Raw genomic sequence first — 25053 nt, 5'->3', positions numbered from 1 at the left:
TCAGCCCCCATGCCACCATTTTCCCTGCTCCTCACTTTCTGACTTGGACTCCTCTCTGATGGTGCAACTGGAAGGAAAAGCATCTCAGCCTGGGCAATTCATGGTTCACTAGACTATGTCTCTTATTCCAAGTTACTTTTGGGTGGTCAGAACTGGCCCCACCTGTAGGCTTTGTTTTTTCCCCAGTTATAGTGGAGTGCTGCTCAGCTTCCCCCTGTCCACCTCCCCTACACAGTGTCCTGTTCTGTTCCCTATATAGCTTAGGTCTCTGACTCAGCACTAATAGTTCAGTGACCTGCCACATTGGTACTGTGAGGTTATATGCCCCAGCCCTAGTAGCTCTCATTGGCCTACTAATACTACAGAGTTGTCTACTGTAGTACAAGCAATTCAAAGCTTTGTAGCACTATTGCTATGGGTTTGTGGCCCTCATAGGGCTTTTGCTCCTGAAGGGCTGTGGTCACACTGGCTAACTGTTGCATCCTAGGCAAACTTCCATAGCTTTGAGCCAGAGTCTCTATGGCACTGGAAAGAGGGAGGAGAGACAAATGGGTTTTGTTGTAAGCCTATATAGGGTTCTTGAGTCTGGCTGCTAGTAACATGAGAGGTGGGATGTTGAGTGAGCTCAGGGTCAGTGAGTGTGGTTTTTTTTTTTTTAACCCTTTGTATTCTAAGTGTCCTAGACCAGGGACATAGCTGAAATTATTTTATCTTTGGTGCTTATCTTTGGAGACATTTGATAGGTCATGGGAATGTCTAGTCTTCCACTTTGTTGCTTATATCAATTAAAGTAAATTTAAACATATTTTCCAAATACTTTATTTCAGAAATTTTAATATATTATTTTCATTTGTCTAACATTTATTTAATTAATTTTTTTTAAAGTGAGGTGATTGGGGTTAAGTGACTTGCCCAGGGTCACACAGCTAGTAAGCGTTAAGTGTCTGAGGCCAGATTTGAACTCAGGTACTCCTGACTCCAGGGCCGGTGCTCTATCTACTGCGCCACCTAGCTGCCCCTATCTAACATTTATTAAATGCCTACAGTATACAGAGAACCATGTTTATTATCTAACAACAATTACCATTTGCCTTCATTACTAACTCCTTCTCAACTTATAATCTTCCTTCAAAAGACTAGGCATTGGGGGGCAGCTAGGTGGCACAGTGGATAGAGTACTGGTCCTAGATTCAGGAGGATCTGAGTTCAAATCCAGCCTCAGACACTTAACGCTTACTAGCTGTGTGACCCTGGACAAGTTCCTTAACCCCAATTGCCTCACCAAAAACCAAAACCAAAACCAAAACAAACAAACAAAAAGACTAGGCATTGGATAGTTATTATAAAACCATTCTTTCAGGTTTATTTTCAAAACAGTATAGCAACAGCATCTTAATTGTTATGTAAGAAATAGTAAGGAAAAAATGGGTTATAATTTGTCATTTTAAAGCCTAAAAGATAATTTTACTACTCTTCTAAATACCATAAATGCAACAATGACAAAATAAATAGTTATTTCATTAACCTTTGGATTGCACAAAAGGAAATGGAAGAGCATCTTGTGTCCAAGAGAACAAAAATATCCTAGGAAGGTCTATGTTACCTCCCTACTTAAAATCTTCAATGGCTCTCTATTGCTTCAGCTCAGCATTTAAAGAATTCTCTAAATGTCAGATAAACTTATCTACTTGAATTCAGCATTCCATCACTGGCATCTACAGACTGTTTCCCCATATCTAGAACATAATACTTTGTCACTTCTATCGCTTAAACTCCTAAATTCCTAAGACTCAGTTCAGGAACCATTCCCTTCAGGAAACTTTTCCTGATCCTCCTAGTTGATACTGGTCTCTTCTTCTTTCTTGATTTATCTTGACAAACTTGTTCATGTGCACATTATATCTTTTTTTTAATATCCCTAGCAGAATGTCTTGCACATTATAGGTGCTTAATAAATATTTGCCCAATTGAAAAAGGTTTCAAAGTAGGAACCAAATTAAAAAAAAACCCCAAAACCAAACAAAACCACAAACAAACTGATCCAACCCATATGTGGCCAACAAATTATGTTTAATAGTAAAGAAAACAAACTGATGATTTCATTTTTTGAATCCCCAAAGCTTAGCACATTATGGTAAATATAAGAGATCTTTAATAAATGTTTGCCAAATGAAACTAACAAAGATTTTAAGCTTCCCCAGGAAAGGACACAAGCACCAAGGTAAATATTATGAACTTATTTACTGAGCTTCACATGAGAAGACACAAAGTCTTCAGTGGAGTTTTCAGCTTGACAAGGATCATCAGCAAAAGCCTGTCAAGCTAGTGCTAAATCACTGAGAACAAAAGTTAAGGGCAGTTAAGAGTATGAGAAAGGGACACTGGAAACTATCAGAAGACACAAGCCAATTGCACAAAATACCAGTACAGAAGTAGGAGATTGTTAGGGAGAAATGGATGCCATACAACTGAATTTAGGAGAAGTGCTAGGTCTAACCAATGATAATCATGAAAAGATGGATTTCATTTTGTCAAACCCAAGGGGATCCTTAAAAGTTCCAGCTAACTTCTCAGCAATATGATGATCCAAGACAATTCCAAAGGACTAATGATGGAAAATGCTCTCCAAATCCAGAAAAAAGAACTGTGGAATCTGAATGCCACATTGAACCATACTTTCTTTTTCTTCTTTTTTTTTAGGTTTTCCCCTTTTGTTCTTATTCTTCTTTCTTTCACAACATGACTGATGCAGAAATACGTTTAGTATGACTGTACAGATATAACCTGTATCAGATTACTTTCTGTATTGCGGAGCGGGGAGGAAAGGGAGAAAAATTTGGAACTATAAAAACAAATATTGAAAACTATCTTTACATGTAACTGGAAAAAATACTATTTAAGATAGGAAAAAAATAAAATAAAATCAAAGAAACATAAAAAAGGCTAGAGAGAAAAGGGGAGAGATTTAATATGCAAAAAATCCATCCCCCTTAATTATCTAAGCACCATTTTCAACAAAAATAAACTTTTAATGTACAAAAAAGAAAAACATATGTGAACTGGTTTAATATGCAGCTTTTAAAAGTGTCTATTAAATTTAATGAGGTATTAATAAAATTGTTGTTTGTCATCTTCTAAATCTTTTTCTTGTGTATTTTCAAATGATTTACTAATGATTTCTATCTTAAAAAAAAAATTCTCCCATCCCTGTCCCCCTAAGTAGAAACCTTTTATAAGCATTGCCAATTAAATATATGTTGTTCATTTCTAAAAATGTATTATGAGCCAACACCTCTAATCAGTTTTTTTAAAGTCATGACTGGTCACAGTTTTGATCAGAGTTCTGAAATCTTTCAAAGACTTCTTTACAATATTGTGGTTCTTGTGAAGACAGTTCTCCTGGTTCTACTCACTTCACTAATCTAAATTCATGAATCCTTCTTGGTTTCTTTGAATTGGTCATATTTGTAAATTTCTTATGGCATGATAAAATTCCATTATATTCTTACACCAAATTTGTTCATCCATTCAGCAATCTGAAAATTCATTTTGTTTTCTGGTTCTTTGCTTAACAACAACAACAACAAATCTACCTATAAATATTTTTCTACATTTATGTTTTTTTTTCTTCTATTTTGACCTTTGGGGGTTATACTTTTATCATCTTTGCCAATGTGGTAGGTAACTGTTCCTTGATCAGGAGATTGTTTTGCTGGATCTTCATTTAAATCATACCCACTTGGTTATTTCATAAGGCACTATCCTGGGTCTTCTCTTCTTCCTTTTGTTTGCATCAACTTCCATGGGTTGAAATTTCACTTTTATGCAGATTCCTAGATCTCTATGTTCAGCTCTAATCTTTCTTCTGAGGTCCAGTCCCATAAATTCAATTGCCCATTGGACATACTGAACTGGACGTCCTATAGGCTTATCAAGTTCAACATGTCCACAAAAGCACCTCCCAACTTTTCTATTACTGATGAGTATACCACCATGCTCCAGGCTTGTTATTCTTTACTCCTGACTCATACTCACCACTCATATTAATCCGTTGTGAAGTCTTGACATTTACAAATTCACAATATTTTATAGTCTCATAGACCTTGGTGCATGCCCTCATAATCTCATTCCTTGACTCATATTGATTTTCCTGCTTCAAGTCTTGTCCCACTCTAATCTATCTTCCACTTAGCTAGAAAAGTGATTTTCCTATAGTACAGGGCTCCAGGGCTCTCCTTATCACCTCCTTAGGGTAGCTAAATGGTGAGAACTGGTCCTGAAGTCAGAAGGACCTGAGTTCAAATCTCACTTAAGACACTTACTACCTGTGTGACCCTGTGCAAGTTACTTAACTCCAATTGCCTTAAAAAAAAAATCTGGGGCCATCTCTAGTAGTCCTGATTTATATCTTGCCACTGGACCCACATGGCTCTGGAGAAAAGAGTGAGGTTGGTGACCTTGCACAGACCTTAAATCCACTTAAATCCAATTCAGTGCAACTTTTCAAGTCTTCTTATACTCTGCCCACCCACTCCATCTCCATATATTCTATGATACAGCTACACTGACCTCCTTGTTCGTCAAACAAGATACTTTCCTGACTGTGCCTTTTCAATGATTATACTTGGAATGCTTTCCCTCTTCATCTCTTTCACCTAGTTTCAATGGCATCCTTAAAGACTTAGCTCAAATCCCACATTCTTATGTAGCAAGCTTTTCTCAGTATCCCCAATTAAAATGTGAGCTCTTTGAGAGCTGGAACATTTTTTGTGATCTCCTAGAACACAGCTTTATATCTTGTACAAAATAAGTGTTTAATAAATAATTGTTGGCTAAGGTATAAACTCAGAATGGTTTTCCATTTCTTTTATTAACGATTTGGAGCATTTTTTTCCTCACACTGTTGTTGATGTCATTTTGTAACTACTAATTTGACCACTTACTGACTGGGGAATTGCTTCTAAACACCACTATTATATATATATTTCATATAAAATTATATGTCATAAAGTTCAGAAGAAAAGAGTATTCTGTTGGAAACCTTGGAAAAAACCACCCATGGTTAGTTTTCACTTGATAAAGATAAGGACCACATCTTGTTCTTTGTATCCCTAACAGCATGTACTTCAAGGTGGTGATTAAAGGTATACTTAAAGGTTTATAAGGAGGATGTTTTAGAATTACTTTTCTTATTATGCCATTTGAGTAAATGTCTTTGTTAAAATTCTAATTGAGTCTACCAGCAGATAGTTAATGGGATGGATACTTGTGGAGACCAGTCAGTCACAGGAAATCTGAGGTAGCAAGCACTCTTTGGGGCTCCAAATCATGAGTAGGAGTTCCAATTTGGGAAAATTCAGCAAAGTGGATGCTACTTATGCATTATCAAACTTAAGCCCCACAGCAACTCTAAGGTAAGCAATATAAGTATCAGGGCTTCATCCCACCCATTAAAAACTGATAAGAAAACTAAGGTTCAGTGTGGTTAGACTGATAGAATCATACACATTTAAGATCTTAAAGGTTCCTTATAGATCACCTAATTCAATCCCCTCATTTCATAAGAAAATGGAAGTCCAGAAAGAGTTAGTGACTTGTCTCAGATCATGATGCATATATCATTGTCTTCTGTTTCTAAACCACTGAAACAGACATATTTACTCGATGTATGTCCATATGATAAACAACAAAATATTCTTTTAAAAAGAAGAGTCTTGGCAAGCTGATGGAACTAGCAAGTGTGAACTGGTAAAATTTTTCAGTCATTTCAAAATGGAAAGTCAACTGGGAGTGACTCTAAGAGTACCAAGAATAATAAATGTTACTGGAGAGGTGTAGGAAAAGAGGGTTGAACTCTTTGCTCAACACTCCCACAAACATATGCAATGGAATCTAGGTAGGATATTTCAAATGACAATATTCTCTATATAAACTACAAATGAAAAATTAGCCCAATATTTCCAAAGTATGATAGTATTGTCCAGCTGAGGAAAAAACCTAAAATATTTATGTAATGGTATAATTTGTTATTATACATGGTTAAAAAAAAACTTCAGGGGAATAAAGTAATTTATTTCCTCTCTTTGAGTATTTTAAAAAATGAAAATAAAATTAAACTATAAAAATTTTGTATTTACAATTATTTTTCAGTTTTCAGTCATGTCCTACTTTTCATGAACCCATTTGGGGCTTTCTTGGCAAAGATATTAGGGTGGTTTGCTATTTCCTTCTACAGCTCATTTTACAGATGAGGAAACTGGGACAAGGAGGGTTAAGTGACTTGCCCAGGGTCATACAGCTAGTTAGTGTCTGAGGCCAGATTTGAATTAAGGAAAATGAATCTTTCTGACTCTAGGCTTGACACTCGATCCAATGTACCACTTAGCTGCCCCTTTATAACTGTTAAGAAGTAAAGTCCACACACTTACCTATTAATCAACTTTTATTTTCAGACTAATAATTGATCTCTGATACTAAAACATAAGTTTCCCAAGAAACCCACAGTCATTAGGGGTCAACACTTGTATTAGATTTCTGTGCTGGTAATTATTTATCAAATACAATACCGAATATCTCTGAAATATAATTTTATAACAGTAAACTAGATTAAAATTATAAGTAATCAATAAATAAACTGTTTAATGCTGACTGAGGACAATTAATATAGGGATGGAAACTTACTCTGTATGACACTGAGTCCAAAGAGATGGCAATCTTTTAGCCTCAACAAATCACAGACCTGTACAAGTAACTGATGACAGAGTACTTTAACCTGTAGGAAAAAAATGAAAACCTAAGATTAAAAATTGAGTCAAATTCATAGAGTGAATCCTAAATATGCTTGTAGGTCAAACTGACACTAGCAAAGCTTCTGTTTCTCTATAGAAATGATCAAATCTTTAACTGTTTTAATGAAGATTATCTGTTGTTCAGCTGTTTTTAAGTCATGTTTGACTCTTCATGACCCCATTTGGGTTTTCTTGGCAAAGATACTAGAGTGCTTTGTCATTTTCTTCTCCAGCTCATTTTAAACATGACAAAACTGAGGCAGAGTTAAGTGACTTGCTCAAGGTCACACACTTAATATCTAAGGCCAGATTTGAACTCAGGAGGATGAGTCTTCCTGACTCCAGGTATAGCACACTATCTACTGCCACCATCTAGCTGTCCCATAGAAAAACACAATAACAGCATGTTAAAATGAATACTATTTAAAATCTTACAAAAAATTAATAAATTTTGTGACATATAGGAAAAGCCTTACTCCCAAATAACACTGAGATACTCAAAAGGTTTACCCTCATTTCTATCAAATATAGCCCCTAAAATAACATCTACCACATAAAAGAATTTGTTAAAAATAGAAAGCATGATGTGTACTATGTACCCAACATGAATGAAATCTTGTAGAGTTAGTGAGAGCAGGGAAATGCTTTTAAGGCCAGAGAAGGAAAAATTATTTTCAATTTTTAAATTATGGCTTGTTAGTTCAGTTGAATGATCATGTTAAAACTTCACTTCATTCTGGGCAACCTAGACCTCAGGTGGTCACTATAAAAAATGTTGTAATACTGTAGGTTCAAAGCAAATTATGAATAAAATAGCATAAAGAAATAAAACTTATTTTAAAAGCTCTAAAATATATTTAATAATATCTAGATATATTTTAAGATAAAGGTAATATTTAAGTATATTTAGCCCTTAATGTACACTTAAAGACATTAATAGAAATATGCACTCCTGATTTCAAATGAAATGCTTGAAAATCAGGTTTATAGTACTAAAAAAAAGTAATGTCATAAACCATAAAAAAGAAGAAATTGGAAAAGTAATGTACAACTGAGGTGTGAAACATGTGTTCCCCAACAGTTCTGAGTACAGATCAAATCAAATTAAAATACAATTGGGAAATATTTAACAAAATAAATATACAGTATGACACAGATAATGTTATTTTATGGTTTTCTAAGTCAACATGCATTCAATCAGGATTTCTATTTAAGCCTGAAATCATTGACCATATGAGATTCTACAGAATGATACATTTCACTTTTAAGATTCAACACGATGTTATTTGCAGACAGAAGTATCTAGAAGATCAGGCCATCTACAGGCAATCCCTCTTTGACTTGAGTCCCAGTGCCTAGCCCAATGTTTGGCATGTACCAGTAACTTTAAAAATATTTTATTGATTTATTAATTCTGTACTGGATCTCATTTATGATAGTGGGAAACATGATTGGAGAGTATATATGTCCCTGTTTTATGTTTACTTAATAGTTATAATCAGAGGGTTGTTGAACAAGGCTCTCTGTATTATGGCATTTTTTTTTTTAGGAATTATGTGTATTATTTTGATATATGAATGGAAGATGCCTTCTTGGAATAAAGCTTTCATGGAAGCATTTTGTTTTACAGTCAACAAACAAGCACAGTGGAATACTGTGTTCTTCACATCCTGCAGTCATTTCTTTGATGGTAAAAATGTCATCTTTTGTAGAACATATTTGAGAAAGCTTGATTATTTCCTACACATGAAGAATACCCTAGATACATTCTCATAAAAATTATATCCAGTCAAACTTTTAGAAAAAGTCATCTAGGGGCAGCTAGGTGGTGCAGTGGATAAAGCACTGGCCCTGGATTCAGGAGGATCTGAATTCAAATCCAGCCTCAGACACACGACACTTTACTAGCTGTGTGACCTTGGGCAAGTCACTTAACCCTCACTGCCCTGCAAAAAAAAAAAAAAAAAGAGATGAGTATATGAAAGGTTACACCAAAGCCCAATTCTTCTTCAACAAAGCTCCACAAAGATTTGAAAAGAAAGATTCACTGAAGAATTAAAAAAAAATCATCCATCTAGTGCAGAGGTATATGTTAAAGCTAAAATTCTAACTAGTCTGTCTAAAATATCTAATGAGTGGTTGCCAATAAATTATAAGCTTTAGCAAGAGTTAGTCTTTTAAGCATTTATTAATGAGAATAAGAATTTGGTAAAGAGAGAAAGAAAGGCCTACATTCATCTATCTATTAAAGGGAGAGAGCATTCCTAGCTCTGCTCTCTGCCAGAGTTCACAGGAAAGAGAGTGAGTCAGAGCGCCAGGCTCCCCCTTCTTCCTCCCTTAAGCAAACATCACTTCTTGATGCCAAAGAAAAGACACATGGTCTTGCCCTCAGAGATGTTTACCTCATGGCGGAGCTTTTCTACAGTAAGTCTCCAGCAGGTGGCATCATTCCAATTGTTACATACACAAAAAAAGACAGTTGGCCTGCAGACACTGGGAGAGGGGGTTGCACAAGGGAAGTCAGGGTAAATGTAGAAGTTGGAAGAAAATGAGAAGGATGGTCCAGGGAAGTCTGCACAAGTTTCCACAAATGGACCTGAAACCAGCTCTGAACAGTGGGGATAGAAATGAATACAATCTCTATTAATTGGAAACCTGAAGCAAAACTTATCCCTAACCTTGTCAGAAAAGAAATGGTAACCAAACCAGCTCAAATAGGTCACTGTGTAAAGAACAACTTGGTACCTGGGCCAGGGGTGCCGGGCAGGAGATTTTGAGCCAGTGTGATCTCCAGCACCCTAATAAGGCCTGTCAGAGCTACAGAATGGGGTAGAACCAACTCCTAACTAGGGAATGTACAAAAAGATGATAGACTCTAGCCAAGGCCCAAAATCATAATGTACTAGCAGAAAATGGAAAACAATAGCCAGGAACAGAGACAGAAAGTGGGGTAGTAAAGTCACAATGACATCTATACTATAGAAAGGCCAAGACCAAAACAAACAAAAATAACCCTACTCAAGGAGTAGACCAGAGTACAATTAAGCAAGAAAACTGGGTAAAGAGAAGTCCATGGAGCACAGAGAAAAAGAGAGCTACCCCTCAAAAACTACAAGCAGAGACTTAAAAAAAAAAAAAAGAGGCTTGGCTATGAAGCCCTTCTCACCCTCAAAGATCCCTCTGAAAGATCACTCTGAAGCTCCCTCTTTCCTATTGGCAAGTTCCTCACAGAATCTGGAGGTCAAAACTAAACTCAAGACTAGCCATGTTGACTTCTTCATTCCTGTCCCTGCTCTAAACTTGACTCTTTTTCTTTTAAAAATATTTTAATACAGGTGGAACATAGAATGATTCCTTCACTTCAGCTCCTTCACAGCCAAAGTTTCTCTGCCTTCTCTTTGTGATGACCAAGGTGTACAGTTACCTGCTGCAGCGAACCTTAAACTTCACATTGTCCTTGTTTTTCTTGATCTTGACAGATTTGGCAACCTTTCACCTGGCTGTGCACAAGAAGTCTTTTATTTCCTCAATTTTTCGGGACATGGTGGTGGCAGCAGCAGGATAAGGGGGCAGCGTGGGGCCCAAGAGACTGAGTCACGGGAAAGATACTTACAACTTAAACTTGACTCTTTGGACTTTTCAATCATGCCCTTATCTAGGTAACTTCTTCCCCAAACTCTTCATCCCTTTTTTTTGTGTTATCTGACCCTTTAGAATGTAAGTTCCTTAAAGGCAGATACTGTCTTTTTGCTTGTTTTTGTACTCCTACACTTAACACAGTGCCTGGCTAATGGCAAATACTTTATAAATGTTTGTTGACTTGCCAAGAAGTTCCAGAGTGGTTTCAAAATATTAAAGCAAGAAATAAAAAAATTAAAATGTAAGCAAAATTATAATTCATAAGTAAAAAATCAGAAAGAAAATTTAATAGCTGAAAAAAGAAGATAGATAACTTTAGCCAAATAAAGACTTCCTAAAAAAAGAATGGAGCAAACAAAATTCAGTGACTGTGAGAAAACAAACAAAAAAAAATAGAAAAAGGTCAAAAGATGGAAAAGAAGTTATATGTTATCTGTTATTTCAAACAAGGAACTTGAAAAAGCAGGTGAGGTAGAGAATTTAAGAATCATTGGTTTTCCTGAAAACCGTAACTAAGTGTGCATAAAAGGACACTATCTCCCTATACTACCCACCCCATTTGGCTCTGATTTAACTCTCTTGACTTCACCTCAGCTTTCTTGTCATATTAAAACATTCCTCTTTCCACAGAGGCTTTCTTGAGCTTTTTTTTTTTTTTGGTAAGGCAATTGGGGTTAAGTGACTTGCCCAGGGTCACACAGCTAGTAAGTGTGTAAAGTGTCTGAGGCTGGATTTGAACTCAGGTCCTCCTGAATCCAGGGCCAGTGTTCTATCCACTGCACCACCTAGCTGCCCCCACAGAGGCTTTCTTAACCCATAACATCCCTCCATTCCTATGGGTCTCTTCTCCCATTGGTAAGTACCTTCAGCCATCCTTTCTCTTCCAGCTGATTCTGATTCTTTGGATTTTGCTACCACACCCCAACATGGGGGCCCCTGCTCTTCCCTTCTCCTTATCTCACCCCTACCTTTCAACCCCTTTTATGTGTTCTTCCTAAGATGGCTGCCCTGTCTCCCACCTGACTATGGTGATGGTAGGCACATTGTTACTGATCCTTGTGTCTAGTCTTTCCTTTTTGTTGTTTCATTTTTCAGTCATGTCCAAACCCATTTGGGGCTTTCTTGGCAAAGATACTGAAGTGGTTTGCCATTTCCTTCTCCAGTTTATTTTATAGATGAGGAAAACAGGCAAACAGGCTTAAGTGACTTGCCCAGAATCATACAGCTAGTAAATGTCTGAGGCCAGGTTTGAACTAAGGAGTCTTCCTGACTCCAGGCCCAACACTCTATCCATTGTGCCACTTAGCTGCCCTTTATTCTTTCCTGATATTATGCAAATAAGTATTCTGGGATGGAAGGGTCCAGGCAACCTGAAAACAGGATATCCAGAGGTCCCCTTAGGAGTTGGAAATGAATGGCAGTAATGGCATGAGAAGTGATAGCAATGTCTTCCAGAGTTATTGATGGTGGTTGAAGTACTTTCAAGCAATTACCCAATGCTGGTGACAGTGTCACAGAGCATGACCCCTGGTGGCAGAAAGCTATGGTCTCAACAAAGGCATGGATCACGGTGGTCCAGATGAATGGAATGCCTTGATAGGAGCTGCACCAAATGGGAATAGTCATAAAGATTTCACAAAGAGAGAAAAGAACCTTTTCCAAGGACAGGAATGAGGAGACAGACCTTTATGACATGTATAGAAAAGAACTAAGTTTCATTGTTACTAAGTGAATTAAGTTTAAACCCATGGAGAACATGGACATTGCATTTGTGGGAATGTGCACCCCACATTTTGAAGGAAATGTTTACACCAAATATTCTTACAATACCATCAGATACCTTTTTCTAAAACTAAGTCTAGCTTCCTATCTGTTAAAAGAAAGCACAAAGGCAGGGCATTCCATTCATCAGTACTATACCAATTAAAACTACCGCAGGGGAATTTTATAGAGCTGGGGAAAAAAAATAGGGGAAAAAAGATCAAGAACACCAATGGAAGTAATGGGGGGGAAAGTGAAGAAAAGGACCTAGAAGTAGCAGATCTCAAAAAAAACCTTATATAGCAGTCATCATCAAAGCTATGTAGGTTCTTGTTCTGCAGAATTTTCATTGCTTATTTATTATACTATGCTAAAGATTCAGATTAAAAGTTTTGTTTTAATTTTGCATTTCTAATTATCAGTGATGTAAAGCATTTTTGTCATATGGCAATTGATAGCTTTGATTTCTTTTTCTGAAACCTTTGGCCATTTATCAATTAGAGAATGGCTCTTATTTTTATAAGTTTAGCTCAATTCCCTATATACTTCAGAAATGAGACCTTTATCAAAGATACTTGAGGGAGGTGGAACCAAGATGACAGAGGAAAGGAAGTGACTTGCCCGAGCTCTCCCCAAGACCCCTCCAAATATCTGCAAATAATGCCATAAGACAATTCCTGGAGCAGCAGAACCCACAAGAGGACAGGGTGAAATAATTTTTCCAGCCAAAGACAAGTTAGAAGGTCAGCACAAAAGGCCTGTTTTACTGGGGTAAGAGTGGAGCACAGCCCAGCAAAGGCTGAACCAACTGAAACCAGCCCCAGTGCAGAGCAAACCCCAGCACAGACCCAGCCACAGCAAACTAGGAGTAGGCCATGGGAGTCTCTGAATCAGCAGCAGCAGCAACTGCTCCTGGAATGCAGCCCATAGATAGTAAGGTGGTCAAACAATTGGCCAGAAGGAGATTATAGGGCTCTCTTTGCTAGCACTGAGGCAGGACTCTGCTCTTTTGTCCACACTTCCATCCAGGTCACAGTCCTGGGTGGTGGTCCCAGGTGGGGGAGGAGCACAAGTATACCAGAGCTTGCAACCACAGTGGAGCAGGACTCTGTTCATAGTTCCAGAGCAGAAAAGCAGGCCTGTGGTTGCTTGTAGACAAGAGCACAGGCCAGGAGAGTAGTAATCAAAAACATACAAATTTCTGCAAATGTCTCTGAAAACAGTTGCATAAATTCCCTGAAGTTTGGACAGTGCACCCTCTACCCTGCAAGCAGTGCCCCACTTTAACAAAGAGTTAAAAGTCAAGAAATAGGCTGGGAAAAGAGCAAACAGTAAAAAAAATGCCGAACCTAGACAGTTTCTATGGTGACAAGGAAGATCAAAATACACCCTCAGAAGAAGACAAAAAAATCAAAGCTCCTACATCCAAAGCTTCCAAGAAAAATATGAATTGGTCTCAGGTCACAGAAGTGCTCAAAAAGAATTTTGAAAATACAGTAAGAGAGGTAGAAGAAAAAATGGAAAGAGAAATGAAAGTGATGCAAGAAAATCATGAAAAAAATGTCAACAGCTTGGTAAAAGAGACACAAATAAATACTGAAGAAAATAACACCTTAAAAAACAGACTCGGGCAGCTAGGTGGCGCAGTGGATAGAGCACCGGTCCTGGAGTCAGGAGTACCTGAGTTCAAATCCAGCCTCAGACACTTAACACTTACTAGCTGTGTGACCTTGGGCAAGTCACTTAACCCCAATTGCCTCACTAAAAAAAAAAAAATTAAAAAAAAAATATAAAGAATGAGGTCAGGATGAGCATGGATATTAAGAATCCAGAAAAAATATTACTTAGCATCTGGGGCAGCTAGATGGCGCAGTGGATAGAGCACTGGTCCTGGAGTCAGGAGTACCTGAGTTCAAATCCGGCCTCAGACACTTAACACTTACTAGCTGTGTGACCCTGGGCAAGTCACTTAACCCCAATTGCCTCACTAAAAAAACAAACAAACAAAAAAACCAAACAAAAAACAAAAATGGACTGGGCCAAATGGTAAAAGAAGTACTAAAAGCCACTGAAAAAAAGAATGCCTTGAAAAGCCAAATTGGCCAAATGGAAAAGGAAATATAAAAGCTCTCTGAAGAAAATAATTCCTTAAAAATTAGCATTGAGCAAATGGAAGCTATAATGACTTTATGAGAAATTAAGAAACAATAAAGCAAAGATACCTGAAAAAATATTTTCCCCTTTCCCTTCATTTTCTTCTAATTTTTTCTTCACTGCTTTTGTTTGTGAAAAAACTTTTAAATTTAATAGAATCAAATGGATAATCAAAAATGGATACCTGCCATGGAACTCTATCTCTTGTTTGATCATGAACTCTTACCATATTCATAGATTTGAGAGGCAATTTTTTCCACAGACCTCTAATTTGCTTATGATATCACCCTAAATCATGTACCTATTTTGGTCATATGATGATACATGGCATAAGATGTTGATCTACGCCTGGTTTCTGCTAGACTACATTCCATTTTCCCCCACTTGCCCCCTACTGTCAAAGAATGAGTTTTTGCTCCAATAGTTGGGATATTTGGGATTTCCTAAGCGCTATAAAGTATTCTTTAGTAGTTTGATTGGTATGGCAGCGAATAAGTAAACTAACTCAAGAAGCACTATTATTTTTGTTATATTAGCTCAGCCTAAACCTGAAAAATGAGTATTTATCCAATTATTTAGATAAGTTCTTATTTGTGTTAAAAATATTTTGTTCTACTCTATTATGTTCTAAACATTCATATAATTCCAGTGTGACATGGCAGGTAGATTCTCAAATATTTTATATTGTCTGCAATTATTTTACTTTTAAAGGACTTTCTCTTTCTACCTCTTCCTGCTGGGTTGTGTTGGTAATCTGTTGTAATACTGATAGTTTGCGTAGGTTTATTTTATATCCTGCAACTTTGATAAGTTGCTAATTATTTCAACTAGTTTGTTAATTGAATAGGGTTCTCTGAATATGCCATCATATCATCTGTAGTGCGTTTTTTCTTCTTGACCTCTTCTAATTCCTTCAATTTCTTTTTCATGTTTTATTGCTATAGTTAGTATTTCTAGTACAATATTTTTGTTTGTTTTTTCTAGTACAATATTGATTAATAATAGTGATGATGGGCATCCTTGCTTTACCCATGATCTTATTAGAAAGGTTTTTATCTAAAGCAGCAGTCATCAAAACTATTTGGTACTGGCTAAGAAATAGAGTATTGGGGCAGCTAGGTGGTGCAGTGGATAGAGCACTGGCCCTGGAGTCAGGAGTACCTGAGTTCAAATCTGACCTCAGACTCTTAACACTTACTAGCTGTGTGACCCCGGGCAAGTCACTTAACCCCAACTGCCTCACTAAAAAAACAAAAAACAAAGAAATAGAGTAGTGGATCAATGGAATAGGTTAGGCACAGGAGACAGTAGTAAATTACTGTAGTAATCTACTGTTTGATAAACCTAAAGACTCCAGCTTCTGGGATAAAAACTCACTATTTGACAAAAACGGCTAGGAAAACTAGAAGATAATATAGCAGAAACTAGGCATAGACCAACATCTTACAACAAAATAAGATCAAACATAAAGGGTGATACCATAGTTAATTAGGAACTATTGAGAACAGAACAATTTATGACCAAACAAGAGATAGAGAATATTATGAAATACAAAATGATTTTGATTACATTAAATTAAAAAGGTTTTGGGAGGAAAGGCAGTAAGCTCTTGAACTCATGACACTATCGCTCCAAAAAACATTAAAATAATGCCATAGGACAATGCCTGGAGCAGCAAAACCCACAGAAGAATGTGCTGAAATCATCTTCTAACCAAGAATGGCTTGGAAGGTCAGAAGGAGGGAGCTGCTGCACTGAAACAGGAGTGGAGCCCAAGCCCACAGTCACTCTGACAGAGATCCTGTTCCCACGAAGGCTTCACCAGAGAAGGAGACCCCCATAGCCTCTGAATCAGCTGAAGTGCCAGTGTCATCTGGAACTAAGCTCACAGTCTGGTGAGAGGGCTGAACCCTTGGCAGGGGGAAGGCTACAGGGGTCTATGCTGGTGCTGAGGCAGAACTTGGGTTTTATAGCCCTCTTGGGAACCAGGAGGTAGGTTTGAGTAGCAGTGGCCCAAGTGGGGGAGGGGCACAGCTCATCAGAGCTAACAACCACAACACACAAAGCTGGTTGATTAGGAAGTTGGTCTGGGGTCATCTACAGACCAGGGAACAGGCCAGGCAAGTGAAGAACCTGATCCTCCTTAAATCATACCACCTGAGACTTCTGAAGCTTGAGATACTGCATCCTGGAAACAGTGCCCCACTTTAAGGAGCTAAAAGTCAAGTAAAAGAAAGGTAAGATGAGCAGACAGAGAAAGGTAAGAACCATAGAAAGTTTCTTCAGTGACAAGGAAGATCGAGGTGCACCCTCAGAGGAAGATGTCAACATCAGGGCCCCTGTATCTAAAGCTTCCAAGAAAGATATGAATTGGTCTCAGGCCATAGAGGCACTCAAAAAGGACTTTGAAGACAAAGTTAGAGAGGTAGAGGAAAAAATGGAAAGAGAAATGAGGGGGATGCAGGAAAGACATGAGAAAAAAGTCAACAGCGTGAAAAGTCAAATTGAGCAAATGGAAAAGGAGGTACAAAAGCTCTCTGATGAAAATAATTGCCTAAGAATGAGGATTGAACAAATGGAAACTAGTGACTTTATGAGGAACCAAGACACAATAAAGCAAATCCAAATGAATAAAAAAAAAATAGAGGGCAATGTGAAATATCTTCTGGGAAAAACTGCTGACCTGGAAAATAGGTCCAGGAGAGATAATTTAAAAATTATTGGTCTACCTGAAAACCATGATCAAGGAAAGAGCTTAGACATCATCTTCCAAGATATTCTATGGGGAAATTGTCCTGAAATTCTAGAAGAAGAAGATAAAAATAGAAACTGAAAGAATGCACTGATCACCTCCAGAAAGAGATCCCAAAAGGAAAACTCCTAGGAATATTATAGCCAAATTCCAGAGCTCTCAGGTCAAGGAGAAAATATTGCAAGTTGTCAAAAAGAAAGAATTCAAGTACTGTGGAGCCCCAGTCAGGATAGTGCAAGATCTAGCAGCTTCTACATTAAAGGACTAGAAGGAATTGGGATTACAACCAAGAATCACTTATGCAGCAAAACTTAACATAATCTTTCAGAGGAAAAAATGGGACTTCAATGAAAAAGAGGACTTTCAGGTATTTGTGATGAAAAGACCTGAACTGAATGGCAAATTTGACTTTCAAATATAAGACCCTAGAGAACCATAAAACATTGGAGTTGGGGGACATACCTGGGGTTGTGCAATGGGTGACTGTCTTGTATCTGAGGAGAGGTTTGGGCTGGGATCCCCCTGGGTCCAGGGTAGATGCTTTGTCCACTGTGCCACCTAGCTGCCCCATGATGACATCTTTAGGGTTAAATTGAGGGGTGAGGGGAAAGGGCAGAGGCGAAATCCTACATGAAAGAAACAGGAAAAGGCTTATGGAGTGGGGGAAGAGATGGGGGAGGAGCAGGGCAGTAAATGAATTTTACACTCATCAGAAAAGGCTCAAAGACCTTAAGCTCATCAGAGTTGCCTCAAGGAGGGACTAACACATACACCCAACTGGGTGGAGTAATCTATTTAATTTGGGCAGTAAATGAGCCTAACACTCATCAGAATTGGCTCAAACACCTCAATCTCCTCAGCATTGGCTTAAGGAGGGAATAACATACACACTCAATTGGGTGAAGTAATCTCTCTAGCCCTGCAGGAAAATTGGAGGGGAAAAGGATAAAGAGAGGGGCAAAAGATGGAAGGGCAGATTGGGGGAGGGGACAGACAGAAGCAAATCCCTTTTGAAGAGGGATAGGATGAAAGAAGATGGATAATAGAATAAATATCATGGGGAAGGGAAGAGAATGGAAGGGAAACAGTTAACAAAAGTAATCATGAAAAAGAGAAAAGGGGGAAAAATTGTACAAAGGTCTATATCCCAAAAAGATCATAAAAAATAGAAAAGGACCCACATGTACAAAGATATTTACACCAGCTCATTTTGTGGTGGCAAAGAATTGGAAATTGAGGGGATGCCTGTCAACTGGGGAATGGCCAAACAAGTTGTAGTATATGAATGCAATGGAATATTATTGTGCTGCGGCAGGAGCTGCAGCTCCCGTATTGGACTGCACAGTCACACTGTGGCCTGTGGCTCTTCAAGGCTATGGTCATCCATGACTGGTGGAAGCCTACTTACCTACCTAAGAAATGATAAGCAGGCAGACTTCAGAAAGACCTGGAAGGACTTACATGAATTGATGGTGAGTAAAGTGAGCAGAACCAGGAGAATGTTATACACAGTGTCAACAACATTGTGTGATGATCAACTGGGACAGACTTAACTCTTCTCAGCAATCCAATGATCCAAGATAATTCCAAAGGACTCATGATGGAAAATGTTCTCCAAATCCAGAAAAAAGAACTGTGGAATCTGGATGCAGATTGAACAATACTGTTTCTACTTTTTTTTCTTTTTTGAGGTTTCCCCCTCCTTTATTCTGATTCTTCTTTCATAACATGACTAATACAGAAATATGTTTAATGTGATTATACATGTACAGCCTATATCAAATTGCTTGCTGTCTTGGGTAAGTGGGAGGGAAGGGAGGGAGGGAGAAAATTTTGGAATTAAAAATCTTATAAAAGGGGCAGCTATGGGGCAGCTAGGTGGTGCAGTGGATAGAGTACCAGCTCTGGAGTCAGGAGTACCTGAGTTCAAATCCAGCCTCAGACACTTAACACTTACTAGCTGTGTGACCCTGGGCAAGTCACTTAACCCCAACTGCCTCACCAAAAAACCAAACCAAACCAAACCAAACCAAAAAAACAAACAAACGAAAAAAGGGGCAGCTAGGTGGCTTAGTGGATGAAGCACTAGCCCTGGATTCCAGAGGACCTGAGTTCAAGTCCCACCTCAGACACTTGACACTTACTAGCTGTGTGACCCTGGGCAAGTCACTTAACCCTCATTGCCCTGCAAAAAATAAAATCATAGAAACAATAACTTCATCTGAGAGAATAACAACAATGAGACAACATACCAAAACTTATGAGATGCAGCCAAAGCAATTCTAAGGGGAAATTTTATATCTCTAAATATTTACATGAATAAAACATAGAAAGAGGAGATAAATTAATTGGATATGCAACTAAAAAAGCTAGGAAAAAAACAAATTAAAAATCTCCAATTAAATAATAAACTAGAAATTCTTAAAATCAAAGGAGGGGCAGCTAGGTGGCACAGTGGATAGAGCACTGGCCCTGGATTCAGGAGGACCTGAGTTCAAATTTGGCCTCAGACATTTGACACTTACTGGCTGTGTGACCCTGGTCAAGTCACTTAACCCCAATTTCCTCACCCCCCCCAAAAAGAAAAAAAAATCAAAGGAGATGCACAGCTTTATAGCCCTTTGGGCATAGTTCCAAATGGCTTTCAGAATGGTTGGATTAGTTCACAGCTCCACCAACAATGCATTAGCGCTCCAATTTTTCCACAGCTTCTCCAACATTTATTATTTTCCTCTTTTGTCATTTTAGCCAATCTGATAGGTGTCAGGTGGTACCTCAGAGTTGTTTTAATTTGTATCTCTCTAATCAACAGTGATTTAGAGCATTTTTTCAAATCAGAATAGATAGCTTTGATTTCTTCATCAGAAAACTGCCTGTTCATATCCTTTGATCATTTCTCAATTGGGGAAACACTTGGATTCTTATAAATTTGATTTAGTTCCCTATATATTTTAGAAATGAGGCCTTTATCAGAAGTACTGGCCATAAAAATTGTTTCCCAGCTTTCTGCATCCATTCTAATTTTGGATGCACTGCTTCTGTTTGTACAAACACTTTTTAATTTAATGTAATCAAAATCATCCATTTTGCATTTCATAATATTCTCTATCTCTTTTTTGGTCATAAACTATTCTCCTTTTCAAAGATCTGAAAGGTAGACTATTCCTTCCTCTCCTAATTTACCTATGGTATCACCTCTTATGTCTAAATCATGTACCCTTATTTTAGTATGAGGTCAAATATAAGGTATATTTAGTATAAGGTGACCCAGCAATACCACTTTTGGGTCTTTTTCCCAAGGAGATCATAGAAAAGGGAAAAGGACCCACATGTTCATAGCTGCTTTTTTTGTGGTGGCAAGGAATTGGAAATTGAGGGGTTGCCCATCAGTTGGGGAATGGCTGAACAAGTTGTGGTATATGAATGTAATGGAATTCTACTGTGCTATAAGAAACAATGAGCAGGAGGAGTTCAGAGAAACCTGGAAGGACTTGCATGAACTGATGATGAGTGAGATGAGCAGAACCAGAAGAACATTATACACAGTATCATCAATATTATGTGTTTATCAACTGTGACAGACTGGATTCTTTTCACCAGTACAATGGTACAAGAAAGTTTCAGGGGTCTCATGATGGAAAAGGCTCTCCAAATCCAGAAAAAAAAAAAAGAACTGTGGAATATGGATGCTTATTGAACCATACTATTTCTTTTGTTTTTGGTGCTGTTGCTTTTCTATTTTGAGGTTTTTCCTTATTGCTCTGATTCTTCTCTTATGGCATGACTGATGCAGAAATATGTTTAATGTTGTTATGTATATGTACATATGTCTAGGGGAGGGGGGAAGGGAGAAAAATTTGAAATCTTATATAAACAAATGCTGAAAATTATCTCTACATGTAATTGGAAAATAATAAAATACTTTTATTTTTTAAAAAAATCAAAGGAGATGGGGGAGGAGGCAGCTAGGTAGCACAGTGGATAAAGCACCGGCCCTGGATTCAGGAGGACCTGAGTTCAAATCTGGCCTCAGACACTTGATATTTGCTAGCTATGTGACCCTGGGCAAATCACTTAACACTCATTGCCCCTCCCCCCCCAAAATCAAAGGAGATGAATGAAGTTGAAAGAAAATGATAGAAATAATCAGTAAAACTAAGAGCTGGTTCTGCGAAAAAAAAATCAATAAAGTAGATAAAACATTGGTTAATAAATTAAAAAAAGAAGAAAACCAAATTACCAGTATCGAAAATGAGAGGGGTAAATTCACCATCAATGAAGTGGAAATTAAAGCAATAATGAGGAGCTATTTTGCCCAATTGTATGCCAATAAATTTGACAATCTAAATGAAATGGATGAATATTTACAAAAATATAAATTGCCCAGATTAACAGAAGAGGAAATAAAAGCCCTGAATAGCCCATTTTAGAAAAGAAAATTGAACAAATCATCAATGAACTCCCTAAGAAAAAATTTCCAGGGCCAGATAGGTTTCCAAGTAAATTCTACCAGACATTTAAAGGACAATTAATTCCAATACTATATAATTTACTGGGTAAAATAAGTGAAGAGGAAGTTCTATCAAATTCCTTTTATGACACAAATATGGTATTGATACCTAAACAAGGCAGAGCCAAAACAGAGAAAGAAAATTATAGACCAATTTCCCAAATGAATATCAATGCAAAAATCTTAAAACATTATCAAGGAGATTATAGCAATTTATAACCAGGATAATACATGATAATCACGTAGGATTTATCCCAGGAATGCAGGGCTGGTTCAACATTAGAAAAACTACCAACATAATCAACCATATTTAATTTAATAACAAAACTAACCAAAATCATATGATTATCTCAATAGATACAGAGAAAGCTTTTGACAAAATACAGCACTCATTCTTATTAAAAACACTAGAGAGCATAGGAATAAGTGGACCTTTCCTTAAAATGATAAGCAGTATCTACCTAAAACCATCAGCAAACATTATATTCAATGGGGTTGTTACAGGCATTCCCAATAAGATCAAGGGTGAAACAGGGATGTCCATTATCACCTCTATTATTTAATATTGTACTAGAAATGTTAGCTTTAGCAATCAGAGAAGAAAAAGGAATTAAAGGAATTAGAATAGGCAAGGAGGAAACAAAAATGTCCCTCTTTGCAGATGATATGATGGTATACTTAGAGAATCCTATAGTATCAACTAAAAAACTACTTGAAACACTGAACAACTTTAGGAAAGTTGCAGGATATAAAATAAATGCACATGAATCATAAGCATTTCTATACATAACCAACAAAGCACAGCAGCAAGAGATAGAAAGAGAAATTCCGTTTAATGTAACTGTGGACAGTATAAAATATTTGGGAGTCTACCTGCCAAGACAATTCCAGGAACTCTATGAACAAAATTACAAAACATTTTTCACACAAATAAAATCAGATCTAAATAATTGGAAAAATATCAGTTGCTCATGGATAGACCAAGCCAACATAATAAAAACAACAATTCTACCTAAATTAATTTATTTATTCAGTGTCATACCAATCAGACTACCTAAAAATTACTTTTTAGAGCTAGAAAAAATAATAAAATTCATCTGGAAGAACAAAAGGTCAAGAATATCAAGGGAACTAATGACAAAAAATACAGAGGAAGGTGTGTTAGCTGTACCAAATCTGAAGCTATACTATAAAGCAGCAGTCATCAAAACTATTTGGTACTGGCCAAGAAACAGAGTGGCAAATCAATGGAATACCTTAGGCACAGGAGACACATCTAATGTTTGATAAACCCAAAGACTCCAGCTTCTGGGACAGGAACTCAGTATTTGACAAAAACTGCTGGGAAAACTGGAAGATAGTATGGCAGAAACTAGGCATAGACAAACGTCTAACACCACATACCAAATAGGTTAAAATGGGTCCATGATTTAGACAAAAAGGGTGATATCACAGGTAAATTAGGAAAGGAAGGAATAGTTTACCTCTCAGATCTATGGAGAGGAGAACGATTAATGGCTAAGCAAGAGATAGAGAATATTATGAAATGCAAAATGGATGATTTTGATTACATTAAATATAAAAGTTTTTGTACAAACAGAAGCAATGCAGTCAAAATTAAAAGGGAAGGAGAAAGCTTAGAAACAATTTTTACAGCCAGTGTTTCTGAGAAAGGCCTCACTTCTAAAATATATAGGGAACTACATCAAACTTATCAAAATGCAAGTCATTGCCTAAATGAAAAATGGTCAAAGGATACGAACAGGCAGTTTTCAGATTAAGAAATCAAAGCTATCTATTGCCATATGAAAAAATGCTCTAACTCACTATTGATTAGAGAAATGTAAATTAAAACAACTCTGAGGTACCACCTGACACCTATCAGCTTTGCTAATATGACAAAAAAGGAAAATAATAAATGTTGGAGAAGCTGTGGAGAAAAGTGAAACACTAATGCATTGCTTGGTAGAGTTCTGAACTGATCCAACCACTCTGGAGAGCAATTTGGAACTATGCACAAAGGCCTATAAAAGTGTGCATACTCTTTGACCCAGTAATACCATTATTAGGTCTTTTTTCCCCAAAGAGATCATAAAACAGGGAAAAGGACGCACATGTACAAAAATATTTATAGTTGCTCTTTTTTTTTGGCTGCAAAGAACTGGAAATTGAGGGGATGCCCATCAATTGGGGAACGGCTGAACAAGTTGTGGTATATGAATGTAATGGAATACTATTGTGCTGTAAGAAACGATAAGCAGGCGGGCTTCTGAAAGACCTGACATGAACTGATGCTGAGTGAAATGAGCAGAACCAGGAGAACATTGTACACAGTATCAACAATACAGTGTGATGATCAACTGTGATAGACTTGAATTTTCTCAGCAATACAATGATCCAAGACAATTACAAAGAACTCATGATGGAAAATGCTCTCCACATCCTGGTCAGGAACATCGTCTACCTGCAAGCTGGCATCTCTGCAATTAAAGAAGTGCTACACAGTTGCCAAAAATGAATAGAGCTTTTTTAAATGTTTGGGGCAAAAAATGTGTTTATCTGTGAATCAGAAATATTTTTAATATTATGAATGTTACAATTCCAATGAATAGGTCAGACTTGATATTAAGAAGGGAACCAGAAACAGAAAAGTTCCATGAAATTATAGGAATTATATATCAAGAAAAAAATTAATTTGCTGTAATAATTTTCCTAGTTACACCCATTATAAAAGTCTATTTTTTAACAACAACAAAAAAATCAGTATAAACTTCCTAGAATGCTTTCTCTTGTTACATTCTTTTCTTTATTTTTTTAAAGTGAGGCAATTGAGGTTAAGTGACTTGACCAGGGTCACACAGCTGTTAAATGTTAAGTGTCTGAGGCCGAATTTGAACTCAGGTACTCCTGACTCCAGGGCTGGTGCTCTATCCACTGCGCCACCTAGCTGCCCCTACATTCTTTTAAATAAGTCTATAAAACACAATACATAATTAGAAAATAACCAAAATGAGATCAAGTGGTTTTTTTCTCCTAATTTCCTATTTCCAAAGTATATACAAAGGAAGGAGATAGAGGTAGATGTGATTATTGTTAAATAATTATCATTAATGATGATTATTAATATTTTATTTGATTTATTACTTATTTAATATTATTATGAATGTGTTTATTGTTAAATTATGAAACTAAAGACAGAAATAGAGAAATAAAATATAGAATAAAAGAGTATAATGAATCCTCAATCAATTTACAACTACCATTCCTACTATCCACTACTACAAATAACTAAAATAATCTACTGATTTGGAATGATATCTTATCACTAAATTTTATATAATTTTATTATACTTGAGAAAAAAAGTTTATCAAGACAATATAATTTTAACATTATCAGTAAAACAACATGAAAGACAAGCAATTATTAGGCTTTCAGGTTTGTGGATGAC

The 25053-nt window shown here is 37.0% G+C and overlaps 1 protein-coding gene across 1 annotated transcript in view; it reads right to left on the bottom strand.

Annotated features, from left to right (window-relative positions):
* The window catches only part of FRMD6 (FERM domain containing 6), a 119141-nt gene that overhangs the window by 60457 nt on the left and 33631 nt on the right, over positions 1 to 25053 (bottom strand). The window contains exon 3 of the mRNA XM_043990296.1: positions 6682 to 6772. Within this exon, the coding sequence (XP_043846231.1) occupies positions 6682 to 6772 (91 nt within the window). The remainder of the gene's footprint in view (positions 1 to 6681; positions 6773 to 25053) is intronic.

Source organism: Dromiciops gliroides, chromosome 2, assembly GCF_019393635.1.
Source record: "Dromiciops gliroides isolate mDroGli1 chromosome 2, mDroGli1.pri, whole genome shotgun sequence".
Taxonomy (NCBI): Eukaryota; Metazoa; Chordata; class Mammalia; order Microbiotheria; family Microbiotheriidae; genus Dromiciops; species Dromiciops gliroides.
This window is presented reverse-complemented; position numbering and strand designations above follow the sequence as displayed.